This window comes from Oryctolagus cuniculus, chromosome 1 (assembly GCF_964237555.1).
Source record: "Oryctolagus cuniculus chromosome 1, mOryCun1.1, whole genome shotgun sequence".
NCBI classification, from domain to species: Eukaryota; Metazoa; Chordata; class Mammalia; order Lagomorpha; family Leporidae; genus Oryctolagus; species Oryctolagus cuniculus.
The window spans coordinates 94,746,336-94,766,364 of NC_091432.1; the positions used below are offsets into that span (position 1 = coordinate 94,746,336).

Sequence of the window (20,029 nt, forward strand, 5' to 3'; positions counted from 1 at the left end):
TTCTTCAAGTTATTCTTTGCAAAGAGGAGTCAATTATTCAAGGCTTAAAAATTTAAATGTTTTTACTTAAAATGAATTTGATCTTAAGACATGATGATACTAAATCATAACACTGTTTCTATGCTCAGTTCTAGTATTTCAGTGATTCTAATAATTAAGAACAACAATACAGGAGAATTATTCTTAGTTGTGAGACATTTAGGAAAAAATTTGTTGCCCTCTATTATATCAATGCCTTACAAAACTGTACAAAGTAATCGTATCAAGAAGGCAAGCAAAACAATGTCAATCGTTTTCTGCCTGCATGTGAAAGGAACAGTAAAAAATAAAAAGCTTTAAAACACTACCCTCCTTAAGTAAACAATACTGAAATTACATTCATGATCATCATCAAAACCCTACTTTTTCCTTAAATCCCAACAGAAATTTCATTATGGAAAAATAATCTATTTACTTCTGTATATGCTTATTACAAAGAAACTAGGAATGGTATTCAGGTTGTGACTAGACTGTAAATTTTATCTTCCTATCATTGGTATTATGGATAGTTTGAGAAGGAATGTACAAACATGCCTGTTGTTAGCCTGAAAGATGCCTTCCATGGAAATTTTCTTGCATTTCCTCAAGATACTTTATTGCCAGCAGTCAGTAAACTGTGATAAATAGCAAACTATAACACTACTACCAACACAAATGGCACGACTGTGCTGTGCACACTTACAGAGTTCTCTCATGGTTCCTTATTCTATCATCTTCTTTCCCCAAATATACCTTAATTAAGTCTACAACATTGAGCAAAAGTTCACTTCAGGCAAACAAAAGCATTCTCAACGAAACTCTCTATATCATAAAATGAGAGTTAAAATTATCATAAATATGTTGCTAATAACAATGAAACTTCAAATATTAATCCTGACTCTCTCACAAGGATGTCTGATTTTGAGACCATTAATGTATCAACCTTGCTCTTTCAAATATAAATGGAAATTTTTAAATGACAGAAAAAACTGAAAATTTACATTAAGATTATACATGCAATGCTCATTTATACTTATCTAAAATACTATTTAATGGATAGAAAACAAAATAACTTTCTAATCCTAAACTCTTCAGATAAGATATATGCATAACACCCTGGTGGCTTTTACAGAAACCCAGAGCTGAAAGTAGGAGCATTTTTAATAGCTGCATCGGAAAATCATTGTCTCAGAAGTCAAGGCCAGTAATCTACTCTTCCTAACTCTGCAGAGATGACTATAATGAGCCATACCATTAAAAGACAACATTGCCAAGTATTAAGATTGCTTAAAATCTTTAAAATTTCACAAATTCATGTTTGGTTAGAACCTCAAAAATTCAACAATTCAAATTTACAAAAATAAATACCACTCTGACACTCAAGGGACATCTTCACTTTAAGGCCTTTGTCACAAATCTGAATCTTTATTGTTCTGAAATAAATGTTAAAAACATAACTTGAAACAAAAACTTCCATATTCAGTCTCAGAAGCGTGGCTCAATGCCCATCACATGTAACAAGAAAACGTCCTTTAAAAAAAAGGAAAAAAAAAAAAGGGCTATGAGAAGTCTTTCATATGAATAAAAATGCACCCTTTGGATTTTTTCCCCCTCATCATTAGCTTGTATACACGTGGGAATCAAAAGGTTTGCATTTTCTTCACAATAGTTCTTGCTATGATGTTTGACGGACTTTTTGCCACTCAACAAATTCATCAAGAAGAACGGGCCCTGGAAATAAAAAAACAAGTTCTGTCAGAATTCAATCCCCACAAACTGTGATGACAGACCTGATCCCTTCCTTCAGATCTGCTTCCAGCTGCTCCAATAATTAACGGTGCTTTCTTGGCTTTTTCTTTTTTGCCATTAAAGGTGTGTTACATGTGTTACATGAATTTTCCAATAATTCAGTCAATATTCACCTATATATTTTTCTAAGTGACCACAGTGTCACTTAATCATTAAATGATCTGAAAAGTATTTACGATGCTCTTTCTGTTACCCCAGCACAAGAAGTGTGTAAGTTTGTTGAGGAGGACTGTCCATACTAGAGAGTTATTTTAATCCAGTAACAGCACCTAGTAAAAGGGCCGGTGCTGTGGCATAGTGGGTAAATTCGCCACCTGCAGTGCAGGCATCCCATAGGGGCGTTGGTTCAAGTCCCAGCTGCTCCACTTCTGATCCAGCTCTCCGCTATAGCCTGGGAAAGAAGTGGAAGATGGCCCAAGTCCTTGGGCCCCTGCAACCTTAAGGGAGACCCAGAAGAAGCTCTTAGCTTCTGGCTTCAGATCGGCATAGCTCTGGCCATTGCAGCCATTTGGGGAATGAACCAACGGATGGAAGATCTCCCTCCCTCCCCCTCTCTCTGCCTCTCTGAAACTCCCTTTCAAATAAATAAACAAATCTTCAAAAATAAATAAATAAATAAATAGAACCTAGTACAAAGCTGAACACAATGAGGATGGTGCTGTGGTGCAGCGGGTAAAGCTGCTGCTTTCAGTGCTGGCATCCCATTTGGGCCCCAGTTCAAATCCAGGCTACTCCATTTCTGATCCAGCTCTCTGCTATGGCCTGGGAAAGCAGTAGAAAATGGCCCAAGTCCTTGGACCCCTGCACCCACATGGGAGACCTGGAAGAAGCTCTGGTTCCCAGCCTCAGATCAGCCCACCTCTGGTCACTGGGGCCATTTGGGGAGTGAACCAGTGGATGGAGACCTCTCTCTCTCTCTGCCTTTGCCTCTCCAACTCTGCCTTTCAAATAAATAATAAATCTTAAAAAAAAAAAAACAAAAAACCTGACCACAAATCAGTGCCTAATGAACACCTGATGAATAAGTATTATTCTAAATAAGATATTTTTATAATATAAATGTCCAAATTCATTTACCTATTGAAACCAGGAAGCAATTTAAATGGACTGAGTTAATTGTTTTTAAATAGGAAAAAAACACTGCCACAAAAAATATGCTTGCTCTGTTTTTCTTAAAACATAAAGCCCTCTGGTGGTCTCTTTTTCTCGTTTCTGATAGATTTGTTTCTCTAATGTAAGAAAAACAAACCAAGCACAATAATAAATGGCAATGAAAAACAGCTTCTTGCTAAAAAAGAAAAAAAAAAAAGCACACAGCTTAAATGTTGGCATAGGAGGTAGATTATCAAATGAGAAAGCAAGTTCAATCCAAGCCACTAACTGCCTCCTGCCTTTGACTTCTATTAAGGAATACAGGTACAATTTTGCCAGATTTTCTGACTCTTCAAATAAATTGAGAAGTTATATTTTTATACAAAATCTGCAGTTGGTTAAAAATATGTAAATAGGGACCAGTACTATGGCACTTTAGGCTAAGCCTCCACCTGTGGCGATGGCATCCATATGGGCACCAGTTCATGCCCTGGCTGCTCCTCTTCCGATCCAGTTCTCCGCTAATAGTTTGGGAAAGCAGTGAAAGATGCCCAAGTACTTGGGTCCTTATATCCATGTGGGAGATCTGGAAGAAGCTCCTGGCTCCTGGCCTTGGATCGGCCCAGCTCAAATTAAAAAAAAAGGTGGTGGGAACTAAAACATGTAGTCCCAGAGAATTAACGTGACTCCTCTAATTAATTTACCGTTATTTTCAAATACTGTCTTATGACACCTCAGCCTTTTCCAGTAAAGAGTATGGGCAAATATTTTAACTTTAAGGATCAAAACATTGTAAATAATTCACTACTAATTAACTCAGAATTTTAAGTGGGAAGTTATTTTAATATACTTTGCCATATTGTTAATGGGTATTTTACATTAACTTTCAAGCTTTCTCTTTTGTAGTTAATTGATTTGTTTCTTTTTTTTTTTTTTTTTCAAAAAAAGATTTATTTGAAAGGCACAGTTACAGAGAGGCAGAGGCAGAGAGAGAGAGAGAGAGAGAGGTCTTCCATCCACTGGTTCACTCCCCAGATGGCTGCAATGGCTGGAGCTGTGCCGATCCAAAGCCAGGAGCCAAAAGCTTCTTCTGGGTCTCCCACATGGGTGCAAGGGCCCAAGGACTCGGGCTATCTTCTACTGCTTTCCCAGCAGAAAGCTGGATCAGAAGTGAAGCAGCTGGGACTCGAACCAGTGCCCATATGGGATGCTGGCACTGCAGGAAGCAGCTTTAACCCACTGTGCCATAGCACCAGCCCTTCCATTTCTTCAAGATCAAAACTGTTTCAAAATCATGTACTTTTTCCTCCACAGGAAAATTCAATGAGAGGCAGGAGCAAAGCTGAATTTTAGCTTTGATACGTGGAATTATAATTTAAATTAGCTACAATGCTTCACTACTGAAGAATCAAAAATATTTATTGGTGTAGACTTTATTGTCCAGTTTTAAGTTGCCTACTTCCTCATATTCCCACATGATTAAATAAGAAGTTACTGGTATGGTTTTTAAAACCATTATGCCAATGCTACATTAATGCATGCTCTCATGAAATATTTTGGGGAATTTTATTCTGAGAAGAATACATCATACTTACAAGCACCATCTTCATCGTAGTTACTAAGGTCGGCATGGACTGTTCTGCTGAATTCTAATACATTGTACCACTGATCTTTGTTCATAACACGATACTTCGATTGCTGCAGAAAATAATATAAATAAATGAACCATGGAAGAAACATTATTTATTAAGGCTTGACCTAATTAAAATTTAGCTAACTTTTCTCATTATTGATATATATATATATTTTTTTTTTTTTGATAGGCAGAGTTAGACAGTGAGAGAGAGAGACAGAGAGAAAGGTCTTCCTTTTCTGTTGGTTCACCCCTCAAATGGCTGCTATGGCCGGCACACTGCACCGATCTGAAGCCAGGAGCCAGGTGCTTCCTCCTGGTCTCCCATGGGGTGCAGGGCCCAAGCACTTGGGCCATCCTCCACTGCCTTCCCGGGCCACAGCAGAGAGTTGGACTTGAAGAGGAGCAACCGGGACAGAATCCGGAGCCCCAACCAGGACTAGAACCCCAGTGCCAGCGCCACAGGCGGAGGATTAGCCTAGTGAGCAGTGGCGCCAGCCTCATTACTGATCCTTTTCTAATTCTTCTTTCAATTGTGTTTCTAGAGAATCTTCAAGAACATTTATAGATCATCATCTATTTTATTAATAGTGAAAAAAGTCAATAAATTTTTACACATATAACTGTGTAACCAGAAATTTGAGATCAAGATATAGAACATAGGGTCCAACTCTGTGGCATAGTAGGCTAAGCCTCTGCTGCGTTGGCATAATGTACAGGTGCCAGTTCAAGTCCCAGCTGCTCCTCTTCCAATCTAGCTCTCTGCTATGGCAGAAAAGCAGAAGAAGATTGTCCAAGTGCTTAGTCTCCTGCACCTACGTGGCAGACCTGGAAGAAGCTCCTGGCTTCGGACTGGCCCAGCTCCAGCTGTTGAGGAATTGAGTAAATCAATGGATGGAAGACCTTTCTCTCTGTCTCTCCCTTTCTCTGTAATTACCTTTCATATAAATAAATAAAATCTTTTTTAAAAAGATATAGAATGTGTCCTATGTTAAGTTATTTTGTTTTGGTACTCAGTAAATCATTTTATTTGCATGAGATTTACCTCCATTTTGAAGTTGATAACTTGGAGGATAGTGGAAGGCTTGGCTTTAAATCCCACACAGACCAATTAGTTCAGTGACCTTAGGAAAATTACTTAAAATCAGAACTAATTCAAAATGGTGCTACAGAGTTTCAAAAATGATGATGTATGCCAAACAGCCAGCCTGCGTATAACAAGTATGAAAAATTTCATCCTCATAGAGGTATTTTGTATCTACTGTTTTTGCTGAAAACTACTAACAAAGTAGATACCATTCATCAAAAATATCTACTTTATTGGGTTTCAGATTAATTATGTACAAAACTCATTCACAAGACCAATTCATCAGTTTTCTTACAGACTTTAAACAAAACCACTCTGTGGAACTTCGTATGATAAACAATGATCTTTATGAGGAATTATTTTCAAAGCAAAAAACATTTTCATTCAAGAAATGGTGAAAACCATACCAAAAACCCTAACAGCAAAAAAGGCACAGAAACACGGTTCAGCTTTTAGTGCAGCAGGTTAAGCTAATGCCTGCAGTGCCAGCACCCCAAATCGGAATGTTAAGAGTTTCAGCTGCCCTGCTTCTGATCCAACACTGTGATAATGCACCTGGGAAAGCAGAGGATGGCTTAAGTATACGAGCCCCTGCCACCTCCCACATGGAAGACCCAGATGCAGTTCCAGGCTCCTGGCTTCAGCCTGCTACAGTCCCGTCAATGCAGCCATTTGGGGAGTGTACCAGCAAATGAAAAATCTTTTTCTCTGTTTTTCTCTCTGTCACTCTGCCTTTCAAATAAATAAAATAAATCTTAAAAGTCACAAATAGAGATATACAATTAGACAAAACAATCGGAAAAAAATGACAGCATCTTCTTAAACTCACTAACAAGTTCTATGATAACCCTTATTATCTACTTCATAGATTCAGTACATTTTTTTTTCAGCAATCAGTACAATTTGCACATACTACAGGGGCACTTTAAGAGTCTGTGTAAAATGTAATTAAAAGAAATTTCCTTTGGTGCAAATTACATATAAAAAAGCCATACATGGATTTCAAATTTTTTGCACCAAAGAAAATTTATTTGTTATAGAGAATGATATTAAAAGATACTTATTTTGGTGAAGAAAAAAGTTTTTTTATTAGCACTAATAATAATTGTACATGTTTATGTAATTCTGCAATTTTTAAAAAATAGTTACTTATTGGAAAAGCCGAATTACAGAGAGAGAGCAAGATTGAGAGAGAGAGAGAAAGAGAAAGAGAAAGAGATATCTTCCATCTGCTGGTTAACTCCCCAAATGGCCACAACAGTCAAGGGCCAATCTGAACCCAGGAGCAAGAGTGTCTTCTGGGTTTCCCATGAGGGCGAAGTGGCCCAAGCACCTGGGCCATCCTCTGCTACTTTCCTAGGCACATTAACAGAGAGCGAGATTGGAAGTGAAGTAGCCGGGACTCGAACTGGCAACCTTATGGAATGCTGGAGCTGCAGGCAGTGGTTTTAGCCACTAAGCCATAGCAATGACCTCCACAAACTTTTTGAGGAACCCATGTACGCATGAAAATGTGGTATTTATATACAATAGAATACTATTTGGCCATAAAAAAAAAATGAAATCTTGTCACTGGAAGCAAAAAGGATGGAACTGGAGGACACCATGTTAAATGAAAGAAGCCAGACACAAAGACAAATACCATATGTTCTCCTTCATATCTGAAAGCTAAAAATAACAAATCAAAAAGTCAATTTGAACACAAGATGGCCATTGCTATAGGCTGAGAGGAGTTCAGAGTGGGAATATTAGGAGTCTGGATATCAGGTACCAAATCAGAGTTTGATGGAAAGACTAGTGTTATAAAGCAGAATGGGGGAAGACTACAGTTGACAATAACCTAGTATATAAAGTATACAGTTCACAATAACCTAGCATATGAACAAACAAAAGAAAGAAGCTTCAAAGCTGCAATCATAAAGAAATGTCAAAGAAGGGGAAATACTGATGACTTTTTGTTTTGATAATTACACAATGTATACCTGTAACCCATAAACATGTACAATTATTATTAGTGCTAATAAAAAATGTTTCTTCATCAAAATAAGCATCTTTTAAATCATTCTCTATGAACTCTTTGAAGTATCCTTATATTATAGCCATTCTCTTATTTGTGGACATGGAACATTTGGTTTACTGTATAGTTTCAACTGAGTTTAAGTAGAAAAGACAGTTATTATCTATGGTTATCATATGTGCATTTCAGCACATACAACTGACTTCATGAAACAGATTAAAAAAACAGATTTAGAAGCTTGGGATTTGTGTGCTAGCAATCAATTCTCTCTTGCCCCAAAGCAGAAACTAATTTTTCATGAAAAACACTTGGAAGTTTCTTTTTGCAAGGAGTAGGAAGTAAAATGAAAAAAATCTCAAGCACAAAACATATTAATGGACATGAATTCATGTCAAAAACTCGTAGAAATACACACATTTTAATTGTTTCCTCACTTAAAATTTTTAAAAGCACAGCATTAAAAATCTATTTGCTCCTAAGTTAAAAGTATATTTTTATCAGAATAAGTTTTAAGATTATATTTTCAAACTAAAAAACAAAGTTCATACATACCTCCAGGTACTGATAGAATACTGAAAACAGTGGCCATGTCCTTCCAAGCAGAAGAGCTAACATAGATTTAGCAGTATCAATATCAAGGCTTCTCTGATCTTTATCCTAAAATTAAAGCAGAAAAATATTCCTATCATTATGTAATTTGTACAACTGTACCTACAAATTATATTGAATCTGTTAAAAACTAATTAAAAAGAAAAAAAGTCAACCAAACATGGACATTGTACCTACCCTTGCAAAATCAAAGGCATATCTGTAGATATTCTTAAATGATGAAATATCATTCAACTGTGAGCGCAAAAAGTCAAATTTGTTCTGTAACTTTTCTGTGCAGTCACACCTTAAATGCAAAATCAAAGTATACAATCAAGAAAATTCAGTAACAATGTCTTTAGGAGGTTAGAAGAAACATATCAACCAAAAAATGAATATATTTATGCAGTTAATTTTGATCTAAAAATCCTGATTCCACAAATTTAGAATAAACTTGTTGCTATCTATATACCAATATTATAGAAAAAAAGGAACATGTGAATAAAAAAAAAAAAACAGAAAATCTGGCAATCAATGAAAGGTTACTCCAGTGAGGCTTAAGAAAAAAAATCAATTTTAAAAAAATATTGATTTATTTATTTACTTATTTATTTGAGAAGCAGAGAGACAGAGAGCTCCCATCTGCTGGCTCACTCCAAAATGCCTGCAAAAGCCAAGTCCAGTCAGGCTGACACTGGGAGCTGGAGTTGGGAACATAATACAAGTGTCCTACTTGAGCCATCCATCTGCTGCCTCTCAGGCTGTGCCTTAGCAGGAAATTGAAATTGGAAGTGGAGCCAAGACTCTAATTCAGCCACTCTACATGAGATGCAGGTGTTTTAACCCGTATACCAAATGCCTGCCCCATAAAAAAATTCTGATAAAATCACAATTATCTCTTAAAAAGAGATGTATTCAAATATGCTGTTATCATATGTAAAGTTAAACAACATATTGCATAGCAAAAAATTAATCAGAACTCTGTCATGTATCTCTCAAGTGAGTTCTCAGGCAATAGGTTGGTGAAAAAGATGAGCTTTTAAATGTTTAGGTTGAGGTTTATATGTTTAGGATACAGGGAAATTATTTAATGGTCCAGTCATAAATCTAGTTTCCCCCATTTTTAGTAAATAAAAAGTCAAGGACAATCAGTAGAAGCATCTAACTTGACATAAGATACTCTTGTAAAATAAAGCACACTGACAAATTATGTTATTTGTAAAGACAAGACCTCAAACAACTAAACAGATGCGATGCCCAAAAATTTTGACTTTCTAACTCTCCCTGAGTTGATAAATTCCACTATTTAGAGCAAAAAGCAAGGCAGAAAAAGGTTATCATATCTTGGCACAAATCTCCAGTCTCATCTCCTGCCACTTCCCTTACATATCTAGCTATATTTCACTTATCATTTCCAAATGCCACAGCTATGCTACAGCACATTTCCATTATTTAAACTGCTATTGCTGGGGCTGGCATTTTGGCTTAGCAGGTAAGGCTGCTGCCTGCAAGCAACACTAGCATCCCAAATGGCACCAGTTCAAGTCCCACTCCCTGCTGTAGGCTTGGGAAAGCAGTGGAGAATGACCCAAGTGCTTGGGTCTCTGCACCCATGTGGGAGACCCAGAAGAAGCTCCTGACTCCTGGCTTCAGCCCAGCCCAGCCTTGGCTGTTGTAGCTATCTGGGGAGTAAAACAGAGAATGGAAGACCTCTCTCTCTCTCCCTCTCTTTGTAACTCTGAGTTTCAAATAAACAAATAAATCTTAAAACAAAACAAAACAAAAAAATCATGAATTGTTGTTGCTTCCATTTATTCTGAGAAATTACTCACCAAGACCTCACAGTTTGCCACTTTAGAATCTGACTTCCCTTAGTCAAATTAGTAAGCCATCTACTGTGACCCAGCATATTCCCCTCAAAACTGAATTTTACTATTCATGAAGCACTGCAAATGCCTGAATTCTTAGATGTAACTAAAATGTTTATTATCTTAAATCAATGATTAAGGCGTAACTCACTGGATACAATTCCAATGTAAATTAAATACTGTATTTCTTTTTTTTTTTTTTTCAATTTATTTTTATTTATTTGAAAGAGTTACAAAGAGGTAGAGACAGAGAGAGAGGTCTTCCATCTGCTGGTTCACTCCCAAGATGGCTGCAACAGCCAGAGCTGCACCGATCCAAAGCCATGAGCCAGGAGCTTCTTCCAGGTCTCCCATGTGGGTAGAGGGGCCCAAGGCTTGAGCTATCTTCTACTGCTTTCTCAGGCCATAGCAGAGAGCTGGATCGGAGGTGGAGCAGCCAGGACTCGAACTGGCACCCATATGGGATGCCGGCACTTCAGGCCAGGGTTTTAACCCACTGTGCCAGCCTCTAAATATTGAATTTCTAAAATAAGTCAACTTTTACTGTATTACAATGTTTTATACATTGCTAGATTTTTTTTTTTTTTTGGCTATGCTTCTGTGATTTTTCTTCACACACTTCCCTTGCTGGATTTGACAATACTTTTACAGTATAAGTCTCAGAAAATTTAACTATAATTACCACCCTTTCTTCTGTTTTCTGAAAAAAAAATTTATGCAATTTTAGAATTAGTGTCTATCTACACTCAGATGGAAAACTATCTGGGCTGTTCTACCAAAGAAGAATAGGAAAGGAAGATTTTTAAATACTAAATCAACATTTTTAACAGTTACAGAACCATTTGGATTTGCTATTTCTTTTTAAATGTTTTTGTCACTTAAACTTTTCTGATAACTGGATTATTCTGAATAAAATTTGATTTAAATATGTTCCTTAAGATAATTTGTTAACACTTTGCTTTTTCTAAAAGATTTATGTATGTATTTGAAAGGCAGAGATAGAAGAACAGAGAGAGAGAGGGAGATGGATCTTGCATCCATTGATGCACTCCCCAAATGCCTACAATAGTCAGGTCTAGACCAGGCTGCAGTCAGGAGCCAGAAACTCCACTTGGTCTCCCACATGGCTGACAGGGGCCCAAGAATTTAAGCCATCTGCTGCTACTGTCCCAGAAATATTATTAGGGAGCTTGATTGGAAATAAAGCAGTTAAGACTCAAACTCGTATTCTGATACAGGATGCCAGTGTCATCAGTGGTAGCTTAGCCTGCTGTACCACAATGTCGGCCCCTACAACATTTTCTAAATTACATTATTTATTTTTGCCTTTGCATTATTTTGATCAGAATTCATTTAATATAGCATTTAAGACTACAGGATTTCCCTCTCAGTGTAATTTTAACTGTAACCATAGGCTCTAAGTACAATTGCTTTGATCATAAACTTGTAAATGCTACTTTGACAACAATCTTGTTTCAGAGAAGTAAGAGGAATAAAAATCTTGCTGGAATAGGTTTAAGAAAATGAGAAGAAAGGAACTAGAGAAAATAGGCATAGAAGAATACCTTTAAAGAGTTTGGTTCTGAAGTAGAACAAAGAAAGAAAAGAGCAGTGGAATGGGAGCAGCAGAAGGTTGAAAAAAGTTTTTTTTTTTTTTTTTTTTTTTTTTTGCAGTATGAATGGCCCTTATTGGTTACCACACAAAAGGGAACAGAACAAGGGATCTGACAGTTCCTGCTCCAGCAAAGGTGTCCGCAGACCTGAAACTCGCTCACCACTCCCGGAAAGCTAAAAAAGCTTTTTGATAGACAAATAACTTCCACTCTCAGCAAGATGGAGTAAATGAATGTACTCCCTCCACTGGGCCCCATGAATCCCTGGACATTACTCATAGAAGAAACTAAGACTCTGAAAGGCAGAGGACTGAAACATGCTGGTGAGATCCCTGGGTTTATTTTTGCCTCAATCATACCAAATTTGGAGCTGACGAAGCCAGCAAAGCAGAAACGCTAAAAGGCCCAATAAAGGGCTGCTCTTTTTCCTAGCTGAAGACCAGGAAAGAAGCAGCCAGTCTTCTGTAAAGCAGAAACTACTTCAGGTAAACAACACTGAAAAAACCGGGCTCCAAATCCATTAAGTGCTGGCAGAGATCAAAGGGGACCTAAAATGCATACCCTAACCAGAATATAGGGCCCCTCTCTCAGCTCCTGCAGTAGTGGTGGAAACCACACAGAGAACACAAACTCCTACTCCCACCAGGTGGTAACTAACAGCCAATCCTCTCAGCCCAGGGTTGTACAAAGGAGACATACTAGGCTTTCACTATCATACAGTAGTACCAAGGCCACCACCTCAATACTGTCAGTGGAGGTCATATGGGGTTCTAGATCTTTCAGAAAAGGAGGTATTAAAGGAGGCCCAAGGCCAGCACCATGGCTCACATCGTTAATCCTCAGCTTGCGGCGCCGGCATCCCATATGGGCGCCGGGTTCTAGTCCCGGTTGCTCCTCTTCCAGTCCAGCTTTCTGCTGTGGCCCCAGAAGGCAGTGGAGGATGGCCCAAGTGCTTGGGCCCTCCACCCACATGGGAGACCAGGAGGAAGCTCCTGGCTCCTGGCTTCACATCGGCGCAGTGCGCCGCCGTGGTGGCCATTTGAGGGGGTGAACCAACGGAAGGAAGACCTTTCTGTCTCTCTCTCTCACTGTCTAACTCTCCCTGTTAAATAAAAAAAAGAAGCAGCCCAAGGCCAACACTGTGGCATAGCAGGTAAAGCTGCCTGCACTGCTGGCATCCCATATTAGCACCAGTTCAAGTCCCAGCTATTCCACTTCTGATCCAGCTCTCTGCTATGGCCTGAGAAAGCAGTAGAAGATGGTCAAAGTGTTTGGACTCCTGCACCCTTGAGGGAGACTTGGAAGAAGCACTGTCTAACTCTCCCTGTCAAATAAAAAAAAAGAAGCAGCCCAAGGCCAACACTGTGGCATAGCAGGTAAAGCTGCCTGCACTGCTGGCATCCCATATTGGCACCAGTTCAAGTCCCAGCTATTCCACTTCTGATCCAGCTCTCTGCTATGGCCTGAGAAAGCAGTAGAAGATGGTCAAAGTGTTTGGACTCCTGCACCCTTGAGGGAGACTTGGAAGAAGCTCCTGGCTTCTGGCTTCAGATCAGATCAGCTCAGCTCAGCTCAGCTCTAGCTATAGCAGTCATTTGGAGAGTGAACCAGCGGATGGAAGATCTTTCTTTCTCTTTCTCTCTCTGATTCTCTGTAACTCTTCCAAATAAATAAATCTCTAAAATTATTTTTTTAAATGTGAAAAAGTACAATCTATTAAAAAAAAAAGGCTTAAGGACCAGCACTGTGGTATAGCACTACCTAGAGTGCTGGCATCCTACATGAGCTCCAGTTCCAGGCCCTGCTGCTCCACTTCTGATCCAGCTCTCTGCTGTGCCCTGGGAAAGCAGTAGAAGATGGTCCAAGTCCTTGGGCCCCTGCACCCGCATGGGAGACCTGAAAGAAACTCCAGGTTCCTGGCTTCAGATTGGCCCAGCTCTGGTCATTGCGGCCATTTGGAGAGTGAACCAACAGATGAAAGACCTCTCTCTCTCTCTCTGCCTCTCTGTAACTGCTTTTCAAATAAATAAATCAATCTTAAAAAAAGAAGAGAGAAGGGAGGAAGAAAGGAAGGGAGGGAGGGAGGGAGAAAATGGAGGCCCAGTGAGGACTGCAACTCTCATCCTTGCCCAGCAGTAACAAACAACAACAGATGTCAACTGCAGCAGAGAACTTTAATTTCTATCTGCACCTGGTGATAATGAGGCAGCTGCCCACATTTCTTTCACAGTGGCATTAGAGGAAGCTAGCCAAAACAGAAAGAAGGTTTAAAAAGATCCAGAGCTTTGTAACATAATATCCAAAATATATAATTTTAATAAAAGAAATAACTTGCCATACCAAGAACTAAGATCTCAAACAGAATGCAAAAAAAAGACAAACACCAAAATGACAGAAATGTTTAGAATTGTCTGACAAACATTTTAAAGCCACACACACACACACACACTTCAACAAGCAACGGGGAATACAATACAACAAATGAAAACAGAAAGTCTCGGCAAAGAAAGAAAAAGTCTAAGGAAAGAAACATAAGATAAAAAAAGAACCAAATGAAAATTTCTGAACTATAAAATACAGAGTAGATGTAAGCTCTCACATATCAATTACATGAAATGTGAGTGGTATTATATACAACATTTAGAACACACAGATTGATCAGTTCTATTTTGAAGAAACATGGCCAAAATGCATAATGTCTAATAAAATCTAAATTCAAATATAACAATATAGGTAGGTTGAACATAAAAGACTGGAAATGACCTATCATAGATACTTTAATTAAAAGAAAAAGTAGCTATATTTAGATCAGCTAATGCAGACTTCAGAACAAAGATAATTGTAACAGAGAACATAACAGCAATAAGAGTCAATCTACCAAGATAGCAATTCTAAGCAATCCAATACATAATACACCAGAGCTGCAAAATACATGAAGCAAAAATTGACAGAACTGAAAGGAGAAATAACTAAATCTACAATTACAGCTAGAAATTTCAACTGCTCACGTAGCAATCAATAGAAAACAAGAACATCAACAAATATAAATTAGAACACTACCAATCAACAGGATCTCGTTGACATTAACTGAACATTCCACTCAATTACAAAACAGTGCACACTTTTCGACTATTCACAGAACATAAAAGAAACTAAGTTATCTCTTGAGTCATAAAACAAACTTCAACAAGTCAGTCCTAGGTAAAAGTAAATTGCAATGAAAACTAAAAAATACATTAAACTGAGTGAAAAGGCAACATATCAAAATGTTAGATACATATAAAATAGTGCCAATATTGCAATTTATAGTACTAGATGGAAACTTTTAAGAAAGTCTCAATCTAAGTTCATAGCTTAGATTTTAGAAAAAGAATAGGGACTGGTGCTGTGGAACAGTGGGTTAAAGCCCCAGCCCAAAAGACCGGCGTCCCATATGGTTGCCAGTTTGAGTCCCAGCTACCCCACATCTGATCCAGCTCCCTGCTAATGCGCCTGGCACAGAAACAGAGAATGGCCCAAGTCCTTGGGTTCCTGCACCCACATGGGAGACCTGGAAGAAGTTTGGCTCCTGGCTTTGGATCAGCTCAGCTCCGGACACTGTAGCCATTTGGGGCAACAGTGGATGGAAGACCTCTCTCTGTAACTCTTTCAAATAAATAAAATAAGTATTTAAAAAAGAAAAAGAGCAAAATCAATGTAAAACAGGTAGGAGAAAACAAGTAATAAAGGGTAGAAATCAATGAAATGAAAACCAGAAAAATTAAAAGAAAAATGAAGATCTGGTTATTTGAAAAGATCAATAAAATTGACCAATTTCAAGAAAGGCTGATAAAAGAATAGATAGAGGAGAAGAAAAAATTATCTTTTTTTTTTTTTTTTTTGATAGGCAGAGTGGACAGTGAGAGAGAGAGACAGAGAGAGAAAGGTCTTCCTTTGCCGTTGGTTCACCCTCCAATGGCCGCCGCTGCAGCTGGCGCACCGTGCTGATCCGATGGCAGGAGCCAGGATCCAGGTGCTTTTCCTGGTCTCCCATGGGGTGCAGGGCCCAAGCACCTGGGCCATCCTCCACTGCACTCCCTGGCCATAGCAGAGAGCTGGCCTGGAAGAGGGGCAACCGGGACAGAATCCGGCGCCCCGACCGGGACTAGAACCCGGTGTGCCGGCGCCGCAAGGTGGAGGATTAGCCTATTGAGCCACGGCGCCGGCTCAGAAAAAATTATCTTTATCAGGAATCAAACAAGAGCTATTATAAGCCCAAAATAACAAAAAAGGTGGGAATATACTATGAATTATTTTACTCATATAAATTTGACAACTTAGATAAAATGGGCCAATTCCTAAAAAAGCACAAACTACCATACCACACATAAAATATAGATAATTTGAAAAACACTCTAACTATTAAAGGCACTGAATCCAAAAATTAAAAACTCTGAAAAATAAATTACAAGCTAAGATAGTTATTCTTTTTTTTATTTCTTATATATTTAGATTACTTTAAACTTTCTATTAAAAAAGGAACTATAATAGCTAAAACAATTCTTTAAAAAAGATGCTTCGATCTATCTGATTTTAGGATTTATTATATATTATATAGCTATAGTAATACGGACTGCTAGTGGCAGGAAAGACACATCAACGGAATACAGAGAGAACCCAGAAACAGACCCAACTGTTTTCTGACAAAGGTGCAAAAGCAATTCAGTGAAGAGATTTTTTTTTTCCAACAATGGAACTGGAACAAGTGGACATCTACAGGCAAAAACGTAAACCAAATCGAAGGTTCATACCTTTTACAGATTTACAACCCTTCTAGAAAATAATACAAGAGAATATTCTCGGAATATAGAGCTGGGAAAGAATTTTTATATTTAACAGCAAAAATCACAATCCATGACAGGAAGAAACAGATAAACATGACTTCAACAAAACTAAAAATTTGATCAGCAAAAAAAAAAAAAAAAAATTTTGAAAGATCTTATTAAGAGAACGAAAAGGGAAATTACAGAATGAGAAAATATTTGCAAACCACACATTCAACACCTATTTACATAAAAAAATCAAAAGTAAAAAAAAAAATCCTTCATTTCTGTTAATCCCTTTACCACTGTCCTTCTGCCTCGAGGAAACTAATTTCTCAGAGGAAATACATAGGTCACTGAATTCTAATTCAACTATATCTATCTCCTTTCTATCTCCTCCACTAAGTTTTTAATCTACTGTATTTTTTACTTTTAGTAAAAAATTTACTGTATTTTTTACTTTTAGTCATTTAATGATTTGAAATCTCATTATCTGGTACCACCTCCCTCTTTCCTTTAAGTATATAGTTACTTTATATTCAAAGTGCGGTAATTCAAAAAACTAATCTTCAAGCTCTGATTCTGAATTCTGCTTAAGACTGATTTTCCTATAGTATATGTTTAGGGATTTTTGACTATACTGAAAATCATGTAACCTTTTTCTGCACAAATTTAAGTTTCTGTTTAAAACGCATCCCTCCACAAAAGAATTGCTGGCACTTCAAAATTAGGAGGAGTCCTACCTACCTGGGAAAATTTTAAAATACATGTTTGCTTTGAGTCATACAAGTAGTGAATTCTAGCCCCCAATTTGCACGATAAAGAACTTTAGGAATAGGAATTTTCTGGGGTTGAAGTCCCTGACCTCCAGTTGTATGTAGAACCAGCCCAGACAATCAACTCTCCATTTCTTGTGTAGGTGTTGCAATTAATACCTTCATAAGAGAGTTTCTTACTTGATTTCACCCTACTCAGGTCTTGAATTTGTCCCCTGTTCTCAAGTGGCTAAAGGTTAGTAGGTGTCCTCAGGGTAAACGCCAGTTCCACAGATCCCTATGAAATCATCGTTTCTGGCCTCCGTTGATTTTTATTAAATTTTAGGCAAGTTCAGGTTATGCTTTTTAAAAAAAGTTTTTACATTTTCCCCAATATTTTAGTGTTTTTTTTTTTTGGGGGGGGGGGACAGGCAGAGTTAGTGAGAAAGAAAGAGAGAGAAACAGAGAGAAAGGTCTTCCTTCCGTTGGTTCACCCCCCAAATGGCCACTACGGTCAGTGTGCTGTGCCAATCGGAAGCCAGGAACCAGGTGCTTCCTCCTGGTCTCCCATGAGGGTGCAGGGCCCAAGCACTTGGGCCATCCTCCACTGCCTTCCCGGTCCACAGCAGAGAGCTGGACTGGAAGAGGAGCAACTGGGACTAGAACCTGGGGTGCTGGCGCTGCAGGCAGAGGATTAGCCAAGTGAGTCGTGGCACCAGCCAATTTTTAGTGTTTTATAAGATAAGGAGTTTGTTTGTACATTTTGCCTGCCATACTGCTAAAATGGGTCAACAAAATAGGGTAAGCTAACTATCTAACTTGGCAGAGGTCTATTTTCTTCTGAGTGCAAAGTATGCTTCATGCACAAAGAAGACAAAAGTATTCTTATTACTTGTTAGATTCATTGTTTACTAGATCAGAAGGTGGCTTCCAATATTACAAAAATTTTTACATTAAAATTAAACTTTAATATAAGTTGAAAATGCAGTTAATTTCTCCATGGGGATATGAAAAATAAACAAATTCTCAAATCACATGCTACTATAATGCTGTCTGAAAACGTAGAAACGATGTTTTCAGTATTTCCAGACTCATCATTTGAGAATGTTTAGAGGCAGGTGTCTGGCCTAGCCTGAATTGCCAGCTGGCACACGTACATCCCATATCAGAGTGCTTAGGTTCAAGCCCCGGCTCCACTCTAGCTCCACTCAGCTTCTTACTAATATGCACCCTGGGAGGCAGTAGGTGATCATTGCAGTAGTTGGGTCACTGCCACTCCAAAGGGAGGCCTACATAAAGTTCCCTTTCCCTAGCCTTGCCCTGGTTTTGGCTTGGCTGCTCTAGGCACTTGGGGAGTGGAACCAGTAGACAGAACTCTGTCTACCTGTCTCTCCAAAGTTTTTAGAAAAGTAGGGGTAAAAAATTTTCAGAGGGATGGGGCGGCGCTGTGGCATAGCAGATAAAGATGCTGCCTGCAGTGGACACCGGTTCAAGTCCTGGCTGCTCTACTTCTGATCCAGCTCTCTGCTATGGCCTGGGAAAGCAGTGGAGGATGGCCCAAGTCCTTGGGTCCCTGCACCCACATGGGAGACCTGGAAGAAGCTCCCGGCTCCTGGCTTCGGATCAGCACAGCTCCGGTCATTGCGGCCAATTAGGGAGTGAACCAGCAGATGGAAGACCTCTCTCTCTGTCTCTCTCTCTGCCTCTCCTTCTCTCTGTATAACTCTGACTTTCAAATAAATGAATAAATCTGTAAAAAAAATTTTTTCAGAGGGTACTACTTTTCAAGTATTTAATTACATGTGCATTCTTCCCCACCATAACTTATCTTAATGGGGGACTCTTCTTCATCTTACATCTTTGCAGCTTCCTAAAGTAATGCTTTTCATTTTTTTTCCCAAGTAAAGTGAGTCACATTTTCACACAAAATCTCATGCAAAATTTTAAGACTTGAAATTCAAAAGGGTAAAAAAGATAAAGGATGCCTCCTGACATTCCAACTTACATATCTGCTTATCACCAGAGTTTCAAAATCACTGTCATAAAATGACACAGTGCCTGGCACATAGAAAACACTCCAAAAAATATTTGCTAAATAAAAGTACCACTAAGTAGGTGATATATTCATTTATTATAAATGTAACAAAACTCCTATGTGGAGGAAGGTTAATGGGAAACTATAAATCAAACAAAGTCATAAAGCACAGTGACTTAGAAGTCACTAAGGAGATCAGAATCCAAGAAAATCACAATACTTTCCAAATATTTTCCATTCCATGGATACAAATAGCAATAATTTTACTTATGTGACCTCAACAAGCTTAAGACAGAGAAAGTGAAGCAAAGAACAAAGTTTCAAGTCAAACAAACTTTAGTCACAATTTCAACTTCTCCATTTAAAGCCATGGAGCTTTAAGCAATTTCCTTTATTGTGTGCAGCCTGTTTCCTCATTTTTAAAAAAGACAGCAACAATAATAACAAATTCAAAGAACAACCAAAAAGATTAAATAAGAATACATGTGTCAAAAGCTAATTATTAGCACAGTTCTTTGCTTGATACACTCCTTTTGAAGCAAACAGATTAAAAATCACCTGTATCACCTCTGTCCAAACTGTTATCACACCATTCCTAATAGTCTACACAATCTGAGCAGAGAAATAATCCAACTGGCAATTATGGTTTCCTCTTAGAGAAAAGTCGAAAAAAAAAGTAGGAGCTTCTATATTTATTATCAATATCATGAAG

At 38.2% G+C, this 20,029-nt stretch overlaps 1 protein-coding gene across 5 annotated transcripts in view; it reads right to left on the minus strand.

The window, feature by feature from the left end:
• Nucleotides 1-1,420: 1,420 nt before the first annotated feature.
• The window catches only part of DCUN1D5 (defective in cullin neddylation 1 domain containing 5), a 30,773-nt gene continuing 12,164 nt past the window's right edge, over nucleotides 1,421-20,029 (minus strand). For all 5 annotated transcript variants that reach the window (XM_002708545.5, XM_051820275.2, XM_070077487.1 and 2 more), the window contains 4 exons: nucleotides 8,443-8,551; nucleotides 8,209-8,313; nucleotides 4,515-4,617; nucleotides 1,421-1,749 (listed from right to left, as the gene is read on the minus strand). In XM_002708545.5, coding sequence (XP_002708591.1) covers nucleotides 1,694-1,749; nucleotides 4,515-4,617; nucleotides 8,209-8,313; nucleotides 8,443-8,551 — 373 coding nt within the window. In that variant the 3' untranslated portion in view covers nucleotides 1,421-1,693. The remainder of the gene's footprint in view (nucleotides 1,750-4,514; nucleotides 4,618-8,208; nucleotides 8,314-8,442; nucleotides 8,552-20,029) is intronic.